At 32.4% G+C, this 13,758-nt stretch overlaps 1 protein-coding gene across 1 annotated transcript; it reads left to right on the forward strand.

Moving 5' to 3' along the window:
* The first annotated feature begins 880 nt into the window (after nucleotides 1-880).
* On the forward strand, nucleotides 881-10,469 carry LOC111702864 (protein disulfide-isomerase A3). The gene is made up of 11 exons (XM_023474647.1): nucleotides 881-964; nucleotides 2,873-2,951; nucleotides 3,671-3,709; nucleotides 4,113-4,161; nucleotides 5,171-5,271; nucleotides 5,599-5,674; nucleotides 7,386-7,471; nucleotides 8,011-8,072; nucleotides 8,502-8,613; nucleotides 9,376-9,429; nucleotides 10,461-10,469. The coding sequence occupies exons 2-11, from the start codon at nucleotides 2,880-2,882 to the stop codon at nucleotides 10,467-10,469; spliced, it is 660 nt and encodes a 219-aa protein (XP_023330415.1). The 5' UTR covers nucleotides 881-964; nucleotides 2,873-2,879.
* Nucleotides 10,470-13,758: the final 3,289 nt, after the last annotated feature.

Here is a 13,758-nt window from a genome sequence, read left to right on the forward strand (position 1 = left end):
AAACTATTGCTTGTTTTAGACCCTACCTGGAGTAAACTGCTCCTTGTTATAGACCCTACTTGGAATAAAATGTCCCCTATTATAGACCTTACCTGGAGTAAAATGTCCCCTATTATAGACACTACCTGGATTAAAATGTCCCCTATTATTGACCTACTTGGAGTAAAATGTCCCCTATAATAGACCCTACTTGGAGTAAAATGTCCTCTATTATAGAGCATACCTGGAGTAAAATGTCCCCTATTACAGACCCTACCTGGAGTAAAATGTCCACTATTATACACCCTACCTGGAGTAAAATGTCCCCTATTATAGACCATACCCGGAGTAAAGTTTCCCCTATTATAGACCTTACCTGGAGTAAAATGTCCCCTATTATAGACCATACCTGGAGTAAAATGTGCCCTATTATAGATCCTACCTGGGGTAAAATGTCCCCTTTTATTGACCTACCTGGAGTAAAATGTCCCCTATTGTAGACCATACCTGGAGTAAAATGTGCCCTATTATAGACCCTACCTGGAGTAAAATGTCCCCTATTATAGACCCTACCTGGAGTAAAATGTCCCCTATTATTGACCTATCTGGAGTAAAACGTCCCCTATTATTGACCCTACTTGGAGTAAAATGTCCCCTATTATAGACCTTACCTGGAGTAAAATGTCCCCTATTATAGACCCTACCTGGAGTAAAATGTCCCCTATTATAGACCCTACCTGGAGTAAAATGTCCCCTATAATAGACCCTACCTTTAGTAAAATGTCCCCTATTATAGACACTACCTGGAGTAAAATGTCCCCTATTATAGACCTTACCTGGAGAAAATGTTGCCTATTAAGACCATACCCGGATTAAAGTGTCCCCTATTATAGACCCTACCTGGAGTAAAATTGTTCCGTGATGGTGAATTTGTGCGGAACTATGCTGGCCCGGGAACTGCTGATGCTTTTATTTCTTTTATCAGGTAGATTTACTTTTAAACTTTGCTCCTTTGAATTGCACTTTTCCAACAGGGGTTAATATTCTTTTTTAGTTATTTATAATCACCCCCCCCCCATTCCATTTTGTGTAAAATCTATAAGTGTAATGAACATGTTTTTTACAATGCTATTAATAAAAAAAATTGAAAAATTTGTGTTTTCTGATTATGAAGTGGTAGGGGTGTAGAATCCAAATATTTTCCCCCTGATCTTCGGCTTTAAAGATTAAAATTATCCTGTTTGCAAATACAAAGTTTCCCCCATTGGTTAACAAGTTGTATCCCATGGGATACAACTTGTTAACTCAAGGATGAAAAGGTAAGAGAAGGATGGGTTAAGGTGAATGGAAAGAAGGAAAGGTAAGAGAAGGATGGAATGCTAGGAGAAGGGTGGATTAAGGTGAATGGACGGAAGGAAAGGTAGGAGAAGGATGGATTAAGGTGAATGTGAGGAAGGAAAGGTAAGAGAAGGATGGAATGGGAGAAGAAGGGTGGATTAAGGTGAATGAAAGGAAGGAAAGGTAGGAGAAGGATGGATTTAGGTGAATGGAAGGAAGGAAAGGTAAGAGAAGGATGGAATGGGAGAAGAAGGGTGGATTAAGGTGAATGAAAGGAAGGAAAGGTAGGAGAAGGATGGATTAAGGTGAATGGAAGGAAGGAAAGGTAAGAGAAGGGTGGATTAAGGTGAATGGAAGGATTGAAAGGTAGAAGAAGGATGGAACTACAATGTGTTTATGCCATACAGGTTAATTTAGGTTTAAGAACACTGAATAAACAAGAGATGTACATAGTAGGGACTATGCACGATCAGAATTAGCTAATTTCGTTAAAGAGACTAAATTTTCAGACACACGTTCTTTTTTAAAATTTTATCATTTTAAAGCATGAAAACACGTGTTAAACACATGCAAAAAATAAAAATGTATCTTTAAATTTCTGTAAGTTTCATTTAAGCAGAAAAAAGACGGAAATCGCCGTTATTTTGAAAACATTATTGGTTCTTTTTTATTTAGTTATTTGTATTTTAAATAACCTTTCAAATAACCACTCCCCTCCTCCTCTAAGTGTGACTCCCCTCCTCGTTTCTTTCAAATATTATTTCATGGCGGGTTTCCAAAATGTAGGACTCCCCTCCTCCTCTAAGTGGGACTCCCTTCCTCATTTCTTTAAAATATCATTTCATGGCGGGTTTCCAAAATGTAGGACTCCCCTCCTCTGACTATAGTTTCGAGAAATTTCTAAGAAATTCTCAGGACTTGGTCACCAATTGTGTCCCAGTAATGTCACCATAAGAAATAATTAATTGGTGTTAGCTGTCCCGTTTTTTCGTCCATTGGATTTATTTACACTACAGTACATAAAGCCAATGGACTCAAATATTCATATTTATTATTATGTTATGTCACAATAATCTCACCATAAGAAAAATTATTTATTTGGTGTACAGTCCCATAATTCCATCTATAGGTTTTTATACTGTATAAACTTGCCCTAGCTGCTGAAAAGTACGGTATTTCATTTGAACCTGAGTTTGAAGTGACGTATTTCACCTACTAACAATACCTTTATTTCCTATTATATGAAATGTTGAAAACTAGAAATGTATTTATTTGTTGAAAAATACAGGGTTATCCACAAAAGATGAGACTGAAAGAAGATCCCAAACTTTAAAACATTATGACGATTTGAAGCTAGATTTGTTGTTTCTGCATTCAATTGAGTATTTTGATGGTTTACTAAATGATTAAGCACAAAAATAAACCATATCTGTCCTACAAGGAATCCTGAATGTTAGAAAACGGACTAAATAAATTCCGTTCAATTGTCTCTGAAGTCTCACGTTTTGTGGGTAACCCTGTATCATGGTTTCCCTTGACATGCTGAAATGTTTAGACAGGAAATGAATCCTGGTCCTAAACTACTAAACACAAAAGAAGATGTAAATCTATTTACTGACAATGATGATATTCAGGAAATTTTTTTTAACTTTACCTGTGTCTAGGGATGGGCATTGTTTTTGAGAAAGAACAAAATTTCTCGTAAAAAAATAGAGTAGTTCAGGAAAAAATGAACAATGGACGAACGAAATGGATTGTTCAGAGAAACGAAAAGATTATCAGTTTTTAAAAACGAACGAAAAAAAACACCGAAAATGAATGATTTTAAATCGTTCTGACAAACAATCGTTTTCTTACCAAAGGAACGATTCTTTGGACAACTTTGATAAAAACAATAGTTTTTTTACTAAACGAACAATTTCTGAAAGAATGAAAAACTAACGGAATGGGTTGTTCACAAACAATGAACGAACGAAATAAAAGAAAGTCGAACGTGTCCGTCTCTAGTCATGCCCAGGCCTTTACTTTAGTTATCGCAAAAGGAATTTAGTGTTTGCGACAAATTCAAATTTTTGTATCCCAATATCTGCAACGTGATGGACGATGGTGTAAACCATTTCAAATTTAAATTATTATATCATAATTTGAAATATCTCAGGTTCTCAACATCTGGATGCAAATATATAGGGGATAGGAAATCAGAGTTTGTGGCAATGACTCAATTCCTTTCGAAATTATACGAAAGGAATACATTGGGAAAATCTAAAGTCAAAAAAAAAACTTCAACTCCCGTAGCGCGGCCCCTGTTCCGCGCCCATACTTCAGTCTTTTTCCTTAAAAAAATGTTCAATAGGTGGTTGCTTTCTTTGGGGCATTTTCTGCCAATCTGAAGGTATATATTTTTAAAAATAAAGAAGCAATTAAAAAATATGTTGCGCTGCTAATCCAAACAAGTCAAGATAAACGACTAAATAAAGAAGTTGATTTCTCTATGTACAGTCATTATATTTTTTCATATAGTTGGACCCATAATACTGTCAAGATAAAGACGACTAGAATCGTGAAATACAGTGTATATAGTAAATATAGGGTTTTACGAAGAAGTTTTCAAACATAGATGATAAATAATTCTATGACAGTTTTTATTTCAAGCAAGCTTTACAAGTAAACAAAGAACAGCTGAGCATTGACAACTTCTCTTTGTTTACATGTTTATGTTTATCCATGCTGTTTAAAAGATTGGTAGATTAAAAATTTTAGTTGAAAGTCGTCTTCATTAAATTGAATTGATGTAGGAAGCATACAGACTGGCAGTGGACCGTTTAGGGCAATCTGTTTTGTTTGGTAAATTTACTCTTTTTATAAACATATTTTAGATAATTTATTAATAGATTTTCTATAAAATGATATTCCAGGGCCCAAAAGGTTATATAGCACAAATAAGTGAAGTACACCTGCAGTATGGAAACAGTACAACAAAATGACTTTTTCAAGTAAATTCCCCTCTAATATATATTCTATTCTCTATGTTTATAGTTGATTCCAGTTGCTGCAAAAACTAATTGCAAATGCTAGTTATAACATGGCATTAATGAAAGAAACATAATATTTGCCACAAAGTGAACTTTTGTATACCTTATATTTTTGCAACCTAATGGTGTAAATATGTCAACTTGAACCAACAATATCTAAATAATTCATAGTTTGAAATATCAAGGCTCAGTTTCTTGCAATATTAAATGAATTACAGTTAAAGTAGTTGGGTTTAATTTAAAATAAAAAAGTGGGTTTCAAAATCTTTTTATTTTCTCCTAAAAACGTAGGATATCCCTTTAATGAAGTTTTTAACCCTATTCTGACTATCGTTTTTTTTGTCTGAGGCTGTTCACATTTTTTTTGCTGGGTCAAGGGCATTTCATAAATGTTTAATTTGTAATATTTCGCCAAGTTTTTTTTTTAAACTTATTGCTAAATAACTAGATTTCTCAATAACTATTTGGATTTTTGCAAATTTGCATTTCTTCTTCTGATTATTGAAATAGAGCCCGAAGGGCTTTAAAAAATGTATTAAATATTATTGATTAGTATCACATTAAGAAAATTACCCCCNACCCAATTATATAGATATTTTGTGTAAACCAGACGTAAGTCGGAATATTAAGGTTAAGATGGGACCCATAAAAAACTGTTGAATAAAAGAAGGCTGCAATAAATTTTCACTTTAGCAGTTTTCCAGCTTCATAATTTAATTCCAGCTGCTGGTAAAACTACCAATAGCTACTCATATCATCAAGTAACATGATATTGATAAAACTTGTCAACCTATTCCACAGTTTTATGAGTCTCTCTGTAGGAGCTGTCGAGGACCCAGATGTTGTAAAAGAGTTTGGAAAGTACGAAGATAGAATTGTAATGTTTAGACCAACTTTTCTTAAATCTTCATTTGAGGACCAGGTACAGAAAACACAATTTACTTTATCAATGTCTCCCATTTCAAAAGAAACTGTGATGTAATTTGTCTTGTAAAGTTTTACAACAAAGAAATTAATTTAAATAGAATAAAATTTTTTTAAAAATTGATTGAAATAAGTGTATACGATTTTTAGTTCAAACCAACATCTTTTTTGTTAAATAATCAAAGACATTCATTTTCAAATGTCATAAAGTATTTGATTTGCCCTCAATTTCTATACTGAAAATTGATCACCATCTGAGTTGGAAGCTCTAACTTTTGAGTCACTGGAACTAGTTAAACTCGTTCTACCCACCTGATCTATTTAGATCATGATTTACAATGGGCCAAGTGAACGTCCAAATATAACCCGATGGATAATGGATGAGTACCATGGGCTGATTGGTAAATATTGCTATTTTTAAATTAAAGGGACTGACGACCTAATTACAAAGAACCTTCTAATAAAAGAATATTTTACAATGCTCGTTTTGAACAGTTTCTTTTTAAATTTTTTAAGATCTAAATATTTATTTTGTAGCAGAGATTAAGATATTACAATTGTATTTACAACTTTCATAAATGGAATAACTACAATTGTGAACCATACCCCTAAAATTACCCTGTTGTAAGGTCGTCTCCGACACACTGTATCTCCGTTGAACCCTCCGTCCACTTACCAAACCAAACCTTTTCAAGGCTTTCGAGTAATATAAAAAAAACCTCATGGAACTTAACGTGCATTAAAAGAACCAATTTAAACCTAATTATCAGTGAATCATTTACAAATAAACAGTGAAATTACTTTAACCAGATAAATATTCATTTCAGAAGAATTAAATTGCTTTAGACTTCAGTTCAAACAACTTTTCGGCCTAACACAGTTTTCTAGATTGTAAGTTCCATATACCTAATTCACAACAGTACCTTTTTATTTATCAGTTCACAACAGTGCCTTTAAACCCTTTATTTATCGATTCACAACAGCATTAAAATATCCCCAAATCCTGCTAAACCTACCAAACCTAAAATCTCCAATCCTGCTGAACCTACAAAACCTAGAATTCCAATACCTTTAAGCCTTTGTTCAATTCTCAATGGTACATGTTTCCAAACCAATTGTTTGATTCACAACAATACTCATTTATTGATAAAACCTTAAACTGTTTAATCTTTATTAACAATTATTATTTATACTTTTTTCAAGAAGTTATCATCTATCTGTGTCTGGTAGAAAAGAGTGTTTTCCTTGCCAACTCGACTTATTTCCCTCTTTCGAGTATTATTCCTTTTGTTCGGCTCACAACATTATTTATTTTCTATATAAATGATTCATATGATAGACACAGATTAGACTTTGAATGCCAGTGCAATATTTCGCAGCTGACTCCCTCGTCATCCGTTGCTGAGAAACAACAGAACTTCCTGTAGTTATTAACCAACTGATATTTAATTTGGTTGTCTACTTTTTCATATGCTCTAATTGCGTTGTGTCTAACCGGGCAAACTGTACAATCTTTTTCTTCACAGAAAGTAAAAACTGGGTTTGCAATGTTCACAGGTGGTTTTAATTCGATTTCAAGTTCAGTTTCAGATTCTGGACCAGCTTCAGTCTCAAGTTCAGGTTCAGGCGCAGACTCAGTCTCAGGTTCAGGTTCAGGCGCAGACTCAGCCTCAGGTTCAGGTTCAGGGGCAGACTCAGAATCAGGTTCTGGTTCAGGCGCAGACTCAGTCTCAGGTTCAGGTTCAGGTTCAGGCGAAGACTCAGGATCAAGTTCAGGTTCAGGCGCTGACTCAGGATCAGATTCCTTAGTACCCTTAGGCCTGGAAAGAAGATTGGTGTTTTGTGTTGATGGTGTACATATCCCATCAAGCTGGGGAATAGGGGAGGAAGTGATGGATGGAGATCTTTTTAAACTTTGACTGAGCAACATTTTTGAAGATTTTTTTCAAAGAAACAAGGAAGTAATTGGACAGAATTTATCTCTCTTTAAGCTAACAAAACCTCGATATCTTATCCGTACCATTATAAATATTTAACGTTTAAAATGGAGTGCAGTCAGTTGAATTTACGTAAACAGTTTCTTTAATAAAAAATCATTTTTGTTGATTTTAGGTTTAAGGTTTGTTCACAATCAACATCAGTTTCCTGCCCCAGTAGTTCACATTTACATCAATTATGATCTAGAAATCAACCACAAGGAAAATCACAGCTTTTTTATTATAAAAGACAGTAAATAATCATAAGAATAGCATTTATACTTTTAACCCTATCACTATGGGGGGGGGGGTGTTTTCCACTTTTTTTCGATAAACTTTTTAACTCAAAAAAACATAGCAGCCTAACCGTTGTCAAATTTGTTTTTTTTTACTGAGCTGGCCTAGAATAGTTGGACTGCAGAACATGTATCCCATGCGTCACCTTCTCAATGGGGGGGGGGGGGAACCCCCCTTTCTATATTTGATAAAATAGCCCAATCGGGAAAGGTTTAATTTATGAGACAACTACTTAGAATAAGTTTAGTTTATTCTCTTCGACTTGAACCGATGTAAAAGAGATGGTGGTTAAACACGGCGACGTAGATCAACTACTTATAGCTATTTATTAAATCTGGTCCCAGATTGATTTAGTTCTAAATAATGAATAATTATGAAGGTGCTTAAAGAATATTCCATCATTAGATTTCTTAAAAATGTCCAAATAAAAAAGAAAAGTTGTAGAATTGTTGTTAATAATTTAGAACTTTCATTATTTGAGAAACAGGTTCATGGAACAGGCGAATCATTTCAAAGGAAAAACCAGGTCACATCTTTACTTACTGGGGGACCACAAGGTTGTTTAATAAGGTTGAAATTACTCTCGATGCGCTCCAAAATATGGAAAATGTTGTCTCCTAAGTAATGGATGCTAGTATATATTCATTTGAACCTTTACCTTTTCTTATTACAAACTCATTTGAATTAATATAAATTTGATCGACGGTATAATAGTCATGCAGTAAATGAGTAAAATTAAAATCATCTTTTTTATTAATTTAGCAACGGTTTTAGAGAATAATTTCTACTAAAGAAAACGTATCTGTATAATAAGAATAATAATAATGATATTACGTTATTGTTAAGAGTATTCCCAAAGCTTAAAAAGTTAAATAATTTTATACCATCTACAGCGACATTTATTAAAAATTCTGATAAAATTCATTATTTTCCGCTTACTCCTTTATCATTTCAGGTTTTCAATATCCCAGATAAACGATTATAAGGATGAACTGAAAGCGCTGGGAGTAAATCCTGAAACTGAATTTACAAATTCAGAGAGGGTCATAATCATTGCTTTTGATAAGGTATATTTTCGTCTTAGTATAGATATAAGATTGATCCCCTTGATTCGGCCTAGATTTACGCAGAATTCTTTAAAAAATAAAACAAAAATAATAATTTTGTTAATCGTGTTTTAAAACCTACTTGGCATATTGAAAAAATTGTAAATAAGAATATAATTAAATCTTTGAACCCAAGAACTTTTCTGCAGTTGCAACTTGTAAGTAAACTAAAGGACGGAGATATTAATGATTTTCTATATGAAAATTGATAATTTATGATCATCGGTTGTTTTAAAATCAATTGGATATGCCAATATATAAATGGATGGCAATTTGCTATCATTAGGTTCCTCTAACGTCCCTGGTTCTTAAACTTACTTAAACATAATTTCTAAAAAGTTTTTTCAAACGTTAGACTTTCAAGCTCCCCATTGAAACAAAGCGTTTTAACGTTAAAAAAATAATGTTACTTTACCATAAAACGCTAATGAATTAGGTTTCTGTTCCTGTATGTAACGTTAACGTCAGGTATACGCTCCTAATCCTATAACGTTCACGCTATAGGGAATACATCCAAACATTTCCTATTATTTTAACGTAACATACAAAAACGTACATCTTATGTTATGTTTCATTATTGTTGGCATCTCAAGTATGGACAGCCATTTTACATTTTGTATATTTATTTAGCGGAATAGAATTTACTTCTGAAGAAAGTACATTGCAACAGTTGCAAGAATATCAAAGTTCCTCAAACTCCTCTTTAATCTAAATATAATTTAGTTTGGACAGAAGTTTGTTCTAGACTTGCCAGAGTTCACCTTCAACAGATTCAAGGTACAATTCATTACAGGGTGTCTCATTTTACCTTCAACAGATTTAAGGTACAATTCATTACAGGGTGTCTTATAATACAGAGTTTACCTTCAACAGATTCAAGGTACAATTTATTACAGGGTGTCTCCTGATACAGAGTTTATATTCAACAGATTCAAGGTACAATTCATTACAGGGTGTCCCATAATACAGAGTTTATAATCAACATATTCAAGCTACAATTCATTACAGGGTGTCTCATAATACAGAGTTTACCTTCAACAGATACAAGGTACAATTTATTACAGGGTGTCTCATAATACAGAGTTTACCTTCAACAGATTCAAGGTACAATTTATTACAGGGTGTCTCATGATACAGAGTTTACATTCATTACAGGGTGTCTCATAATACAGAGTTTACCTTCAACAGATTCATGGTAAAATTCATTGCAGGGTGTCTCATAATACAGAGTTTATATTCAACAGATTTAAGGTACAATTCATTGCAAGGTGTCTCATGATACAAAGAGGGCAAAGATGTCGGGAAAATAATTCTTGACCTTTGATGTTCGCCATCGGGATGTCATGAGACTAAATGTTTGCTGGGCGTAAAAACTTAATTTAATCAAAAATAACGTTTTTTCTAGTTTAGAAATTCTTTTTCTATTAAGTTTTTCCTCGTTTATGAAATTAAAATGCGTAAGACAATGTTGTGAATCGAATTGCCACTCTTTCAATGGAGGATTACTTGAAGTTACGTTTTTTTAATGTCTCATCCTCATATTTTTTTTTAAAAATGCCTTTTTAAAATATTCCTATCATCAATTAAAAGGCACTTGAAATAAAAACTACCGTTGTATTTTAAGGAATTTCAGAATACGCATTCATGGATACTGCACCATTTTAGAACGTTTATGAAATACTAAAGTGAATCCCAGATATATGAATAAATAGCAAGGGTTTTTTATAATGGCGTATTTTCAACATATTTAGATCAAATGCCGCGTAAAAACTAGTTTACTAAATCAATTGTTGTCCTGTATATTTCAGGGCTGTTAATTTCCCTTGAATTAAAAATTAAAAATCAGTTTCTTTAGAATTATTAAAAAACTTATGACTCTTTCCTTTTTGGATGTTTTTTCTTTTTCTTTGATATTTTTTCATATATAGGCCAAAATGCTATCATGATTTTTTTTTCATATCCAGCGAGAACCAAAAAACTTCAAAACGCGTAATTGTTCTTTCTTTTACTGAGTTATCGTATTTTGTAATTTGTAATTGTTGCATCTGATCCATATCTAGAAATAAGAAGGTAAGTTTTAGAAATAGTTTAGTTGCTATTTACAAACTCCTTATTAACATAAAAAAAGGAAAGCAAGATTTTAAATGCTGTGTAGTATAGAGTTTTTTTTTTGTTTTCAGTGTTTTATTTTACATTTCTAAATATTGTTAATTAACCCTTACAAAAAATTCCCTTTTGATTTTATTGAAAACAAAGGTTAATTCTAAGTTTCATAAGATTTGATTCTGAAAATTTATTAAAAAAACAATGTTTGGTTTTAAAATGATAATAACTTTTGTTTTATTAAAAAGTAAGAATTAATTATCAAATTTTTCAATAAAAGGAATCTGGAAAATCTGATAAAAGCTGAATGTAATATTTGTCCAGCTTACAAACAGTAGACGTAATTTCAAGCGACCTTATAATTTCAGCATAGCATGTCAGATTCACAACGGTACCCTTTACCCTTGGTAACAATGAGGAGGGGAGTGTCGTTTTTATAAATATTTAAAAAAAAGTATTATATTCTGATAATCTTCTCCATGTTTCAAAAGCATCAATGTGTAAATTTCTTTTATTAAGACTAGCTACCTGTTCGGGCACTGAGGGAGTAGGAATAAGAAAGAAGTAGAAGCAGGTCAGCCTAAAGACGTGGGACACCCACAAACCTGAAAATAGTCTAGGAAAAAAGGAAATAGGACGGTGTGGGGGCGAACCCGAGAAGCCGGATAACGGGCCCCATACAAACAGGATAAGGATACATATCAGCAGTACAGTACACGAGAGAGAGAAAAGCAACTCCCCACACGTAAAAACAGAAGGTCGTCGTCCTTACATCGTTTAACCACTGGATCCAAGGATCAGCGCATAAACAACCATTGAGAAACCAAATTTGATTTAAATAAATCAAATTTTAGATATTTTTAAAGAATACCGTTGCTAATCGGATATATCATCCCGCCTTAAACATTTAGAGATACTTAAAATTGTACCAACAGTACTTTTCTACAGGTAGAAGATACCAAATATATTCTTGTTTTTGTTTTGAAGCTGCAGCAAATTTGAGATTAGTTGAAACAAATAGCATCGACGAGGATTTCTTTCTCTTTTGTCTTTTTAATGGGAACAGGGGAAACAGAGAGGCAAGCTTGGAACGTAAGAAAGGAATATAGAAAGAAAATCTTTAATGGTAGAAAGGAAAATTGTTAATTTTGAAAAGGAAGATAGAAAGGAAACCTGATTATGGAGGAAAACAAATAAGGAAAGGTTTATATATGTGAAAGGAAGGAAGGAAAGAAAGCTACATAGGTAAAAATAGAAAGAAAATCTATGTAGATATGACAGAAAATGTCGAAAGAAAAGGCTAAAACTGTGTGGTTTGAAAGGAAATGTAGAAAAGATCAATATTGGAATAGAGCCAACCGCCCACCGGAAGTCCCTGCGTTTTTACTTAAAAAAATATTGCAATCAAAAAAAAATCAAAATCGTCCATAGGGTTGCGATTTGACGACTTAATACCGTAAGGTCACAAAAAAAAATTTTATTTTTTATTTTTATGTTATACATCATTTTCTTGGAAATTCAGTGCTGAATTCAATTCTGAAAAGAGTTTTAAAAAATTGAAAATTGAGTTAGTTAGAGCTAAAAAACTCATCAAAAACATTAAAAAGTTACAAAACCGGATTTAGTACCGTTATTGGGCCATAACTTCTTCAGATTTTAATATATTTAAAAATGGTTTTCGAATCTGAATTCAGCATGAAATTTTGAAGAAAATGAAGTATCATATTTATTTTTGAAAATATTTCTTTTATGCCTTACGGCGATTTTTTTTTATTACAATTTTTTTTTTTAACTTAAAACGCAGCAACCTCAGTAGGCGGCTGGCTGATTTCTAAAAAAAAGTCACAAATCAATTACTCTTAATGTCCAGCATACATTTACAAGATAGGAAAACACTCCTAATTTTCAAATCATCAAAATCATATAAATCACGTTATCATTGCCCTCTTTACATGGAACACTTCATAAAATGAGTTAAAATTCGGCAAGGCAAACAACTTTTGAATGTGGAACAGTAGTTTTAAAATATTTTAGATTAGTTTAGGGTTAATTTTTTCTTATTTTACGCAATGCAGACTGACCCTTTTCTTCTATCTAACAAAATTCATAGTTTAAGATATCTAAGGTCTACAACATTGGGTAGCAAAGATATAGGGATTAGAAATAAAAGTTTGTGAACAACTCAATTCCTTTAGACATTCTTATCTAACAGAAGTCATAGCTTGAAATATCAAAAGTCTACAACACCAGCTTGCAAAGATGTACAGATTAGAAAATTAAAATTTGTGGCGAATTTTTAGTTCTTTTTTTATGTTACTTACAAAGTGAGTAAAAAAAGCGGCATTAGCTTTAGTATACAAACCACAATGAAAATGTTTTCAGAGTTCATGTTTGGGGTTAAAAAATATCAAATATAGTAAGACAAGTGCTAAATTTTTTTTAGCACAAACAACGCGAAATAAAATTATTTAGCATTTTTTCTTTAAAAAAAATCGATTAAAAAATCAGTTTTTTTCTATTCTAAAGTTTCATAAAAATCTATTGATGAATAAAACATAACAGGCATTTTCCATTTGATAAGTTGATTTTTTTTTTTCAATTAGGAAATCATTTACTTTATAACAGAAATTGCATATGTAAAATTTCTTAATGCCGTCTTCCTTTTCCAGAGTTTTAGTGGGTTTCATTAGACAATGGCAAATTAAAAACCTTTAATGTCCAAGAAACATTTATAAGATTTGAATTTTCACTAATGGCATGTTACAAAAAAACTCGTTTACACTTTAGAAAGAAACTAAGTTTTTTTTCAAATTTACTTATCCCTATATCTTTTAAACCCGATGGTTTAAACCTTGTACAGTGAAACCCTTAATAACGAATACATCGAAAGAATTCATCAAATGTCGTATTCTTCACTTTCTGATAATGGAATGTTGCAGATATTTAGTTTTCTAATTAAATGATTATATGGAACTCTTTAAAACTGTTCCCGCATATTCATGG

The sequence above is a fragment of the Eurytemora carolleeae genome, unplaced genomic scaffold (assembly GCF_000591075.1).
Source record: "Eurytemora carolleeae unplaced genomic scaffold, Eaff_2.0 scaffold514, whole genome shotgun sequence".
In the NCBI taxonomy this organism is placed as follows: domain Eukaryota; kingdom Metazoa; phylum Arthropoda; class Copepoda; order Calanoida; family Temoridae; genus Eurytemora; species Eurytemora carolleeae.

Bases quoted from the DNA above. Each gene is read 5' to 3' on its own strand.
- LOC111702864 (XM_023474647.1), top strand. From the start codon at position 2,880: ATGAATCCTGGTCCTAAACTACTAAACACAAAAGAAGATGTAAATCTA. The intron at 5,675-7,385 runs GTAAATATTGCT...TGTTGATTTTAG, and splicing joins TGAGTACCATGGGCTGATTG to GTTTAAGGTTTGTTCACAAT. The intron at 8,073-8,501 runs GTCACATCTTTA...TTATCATTTCAG, and splicing joins CATTTCAAAGGAAAAACCAG to GTTTTCAATATCCCAGATAA.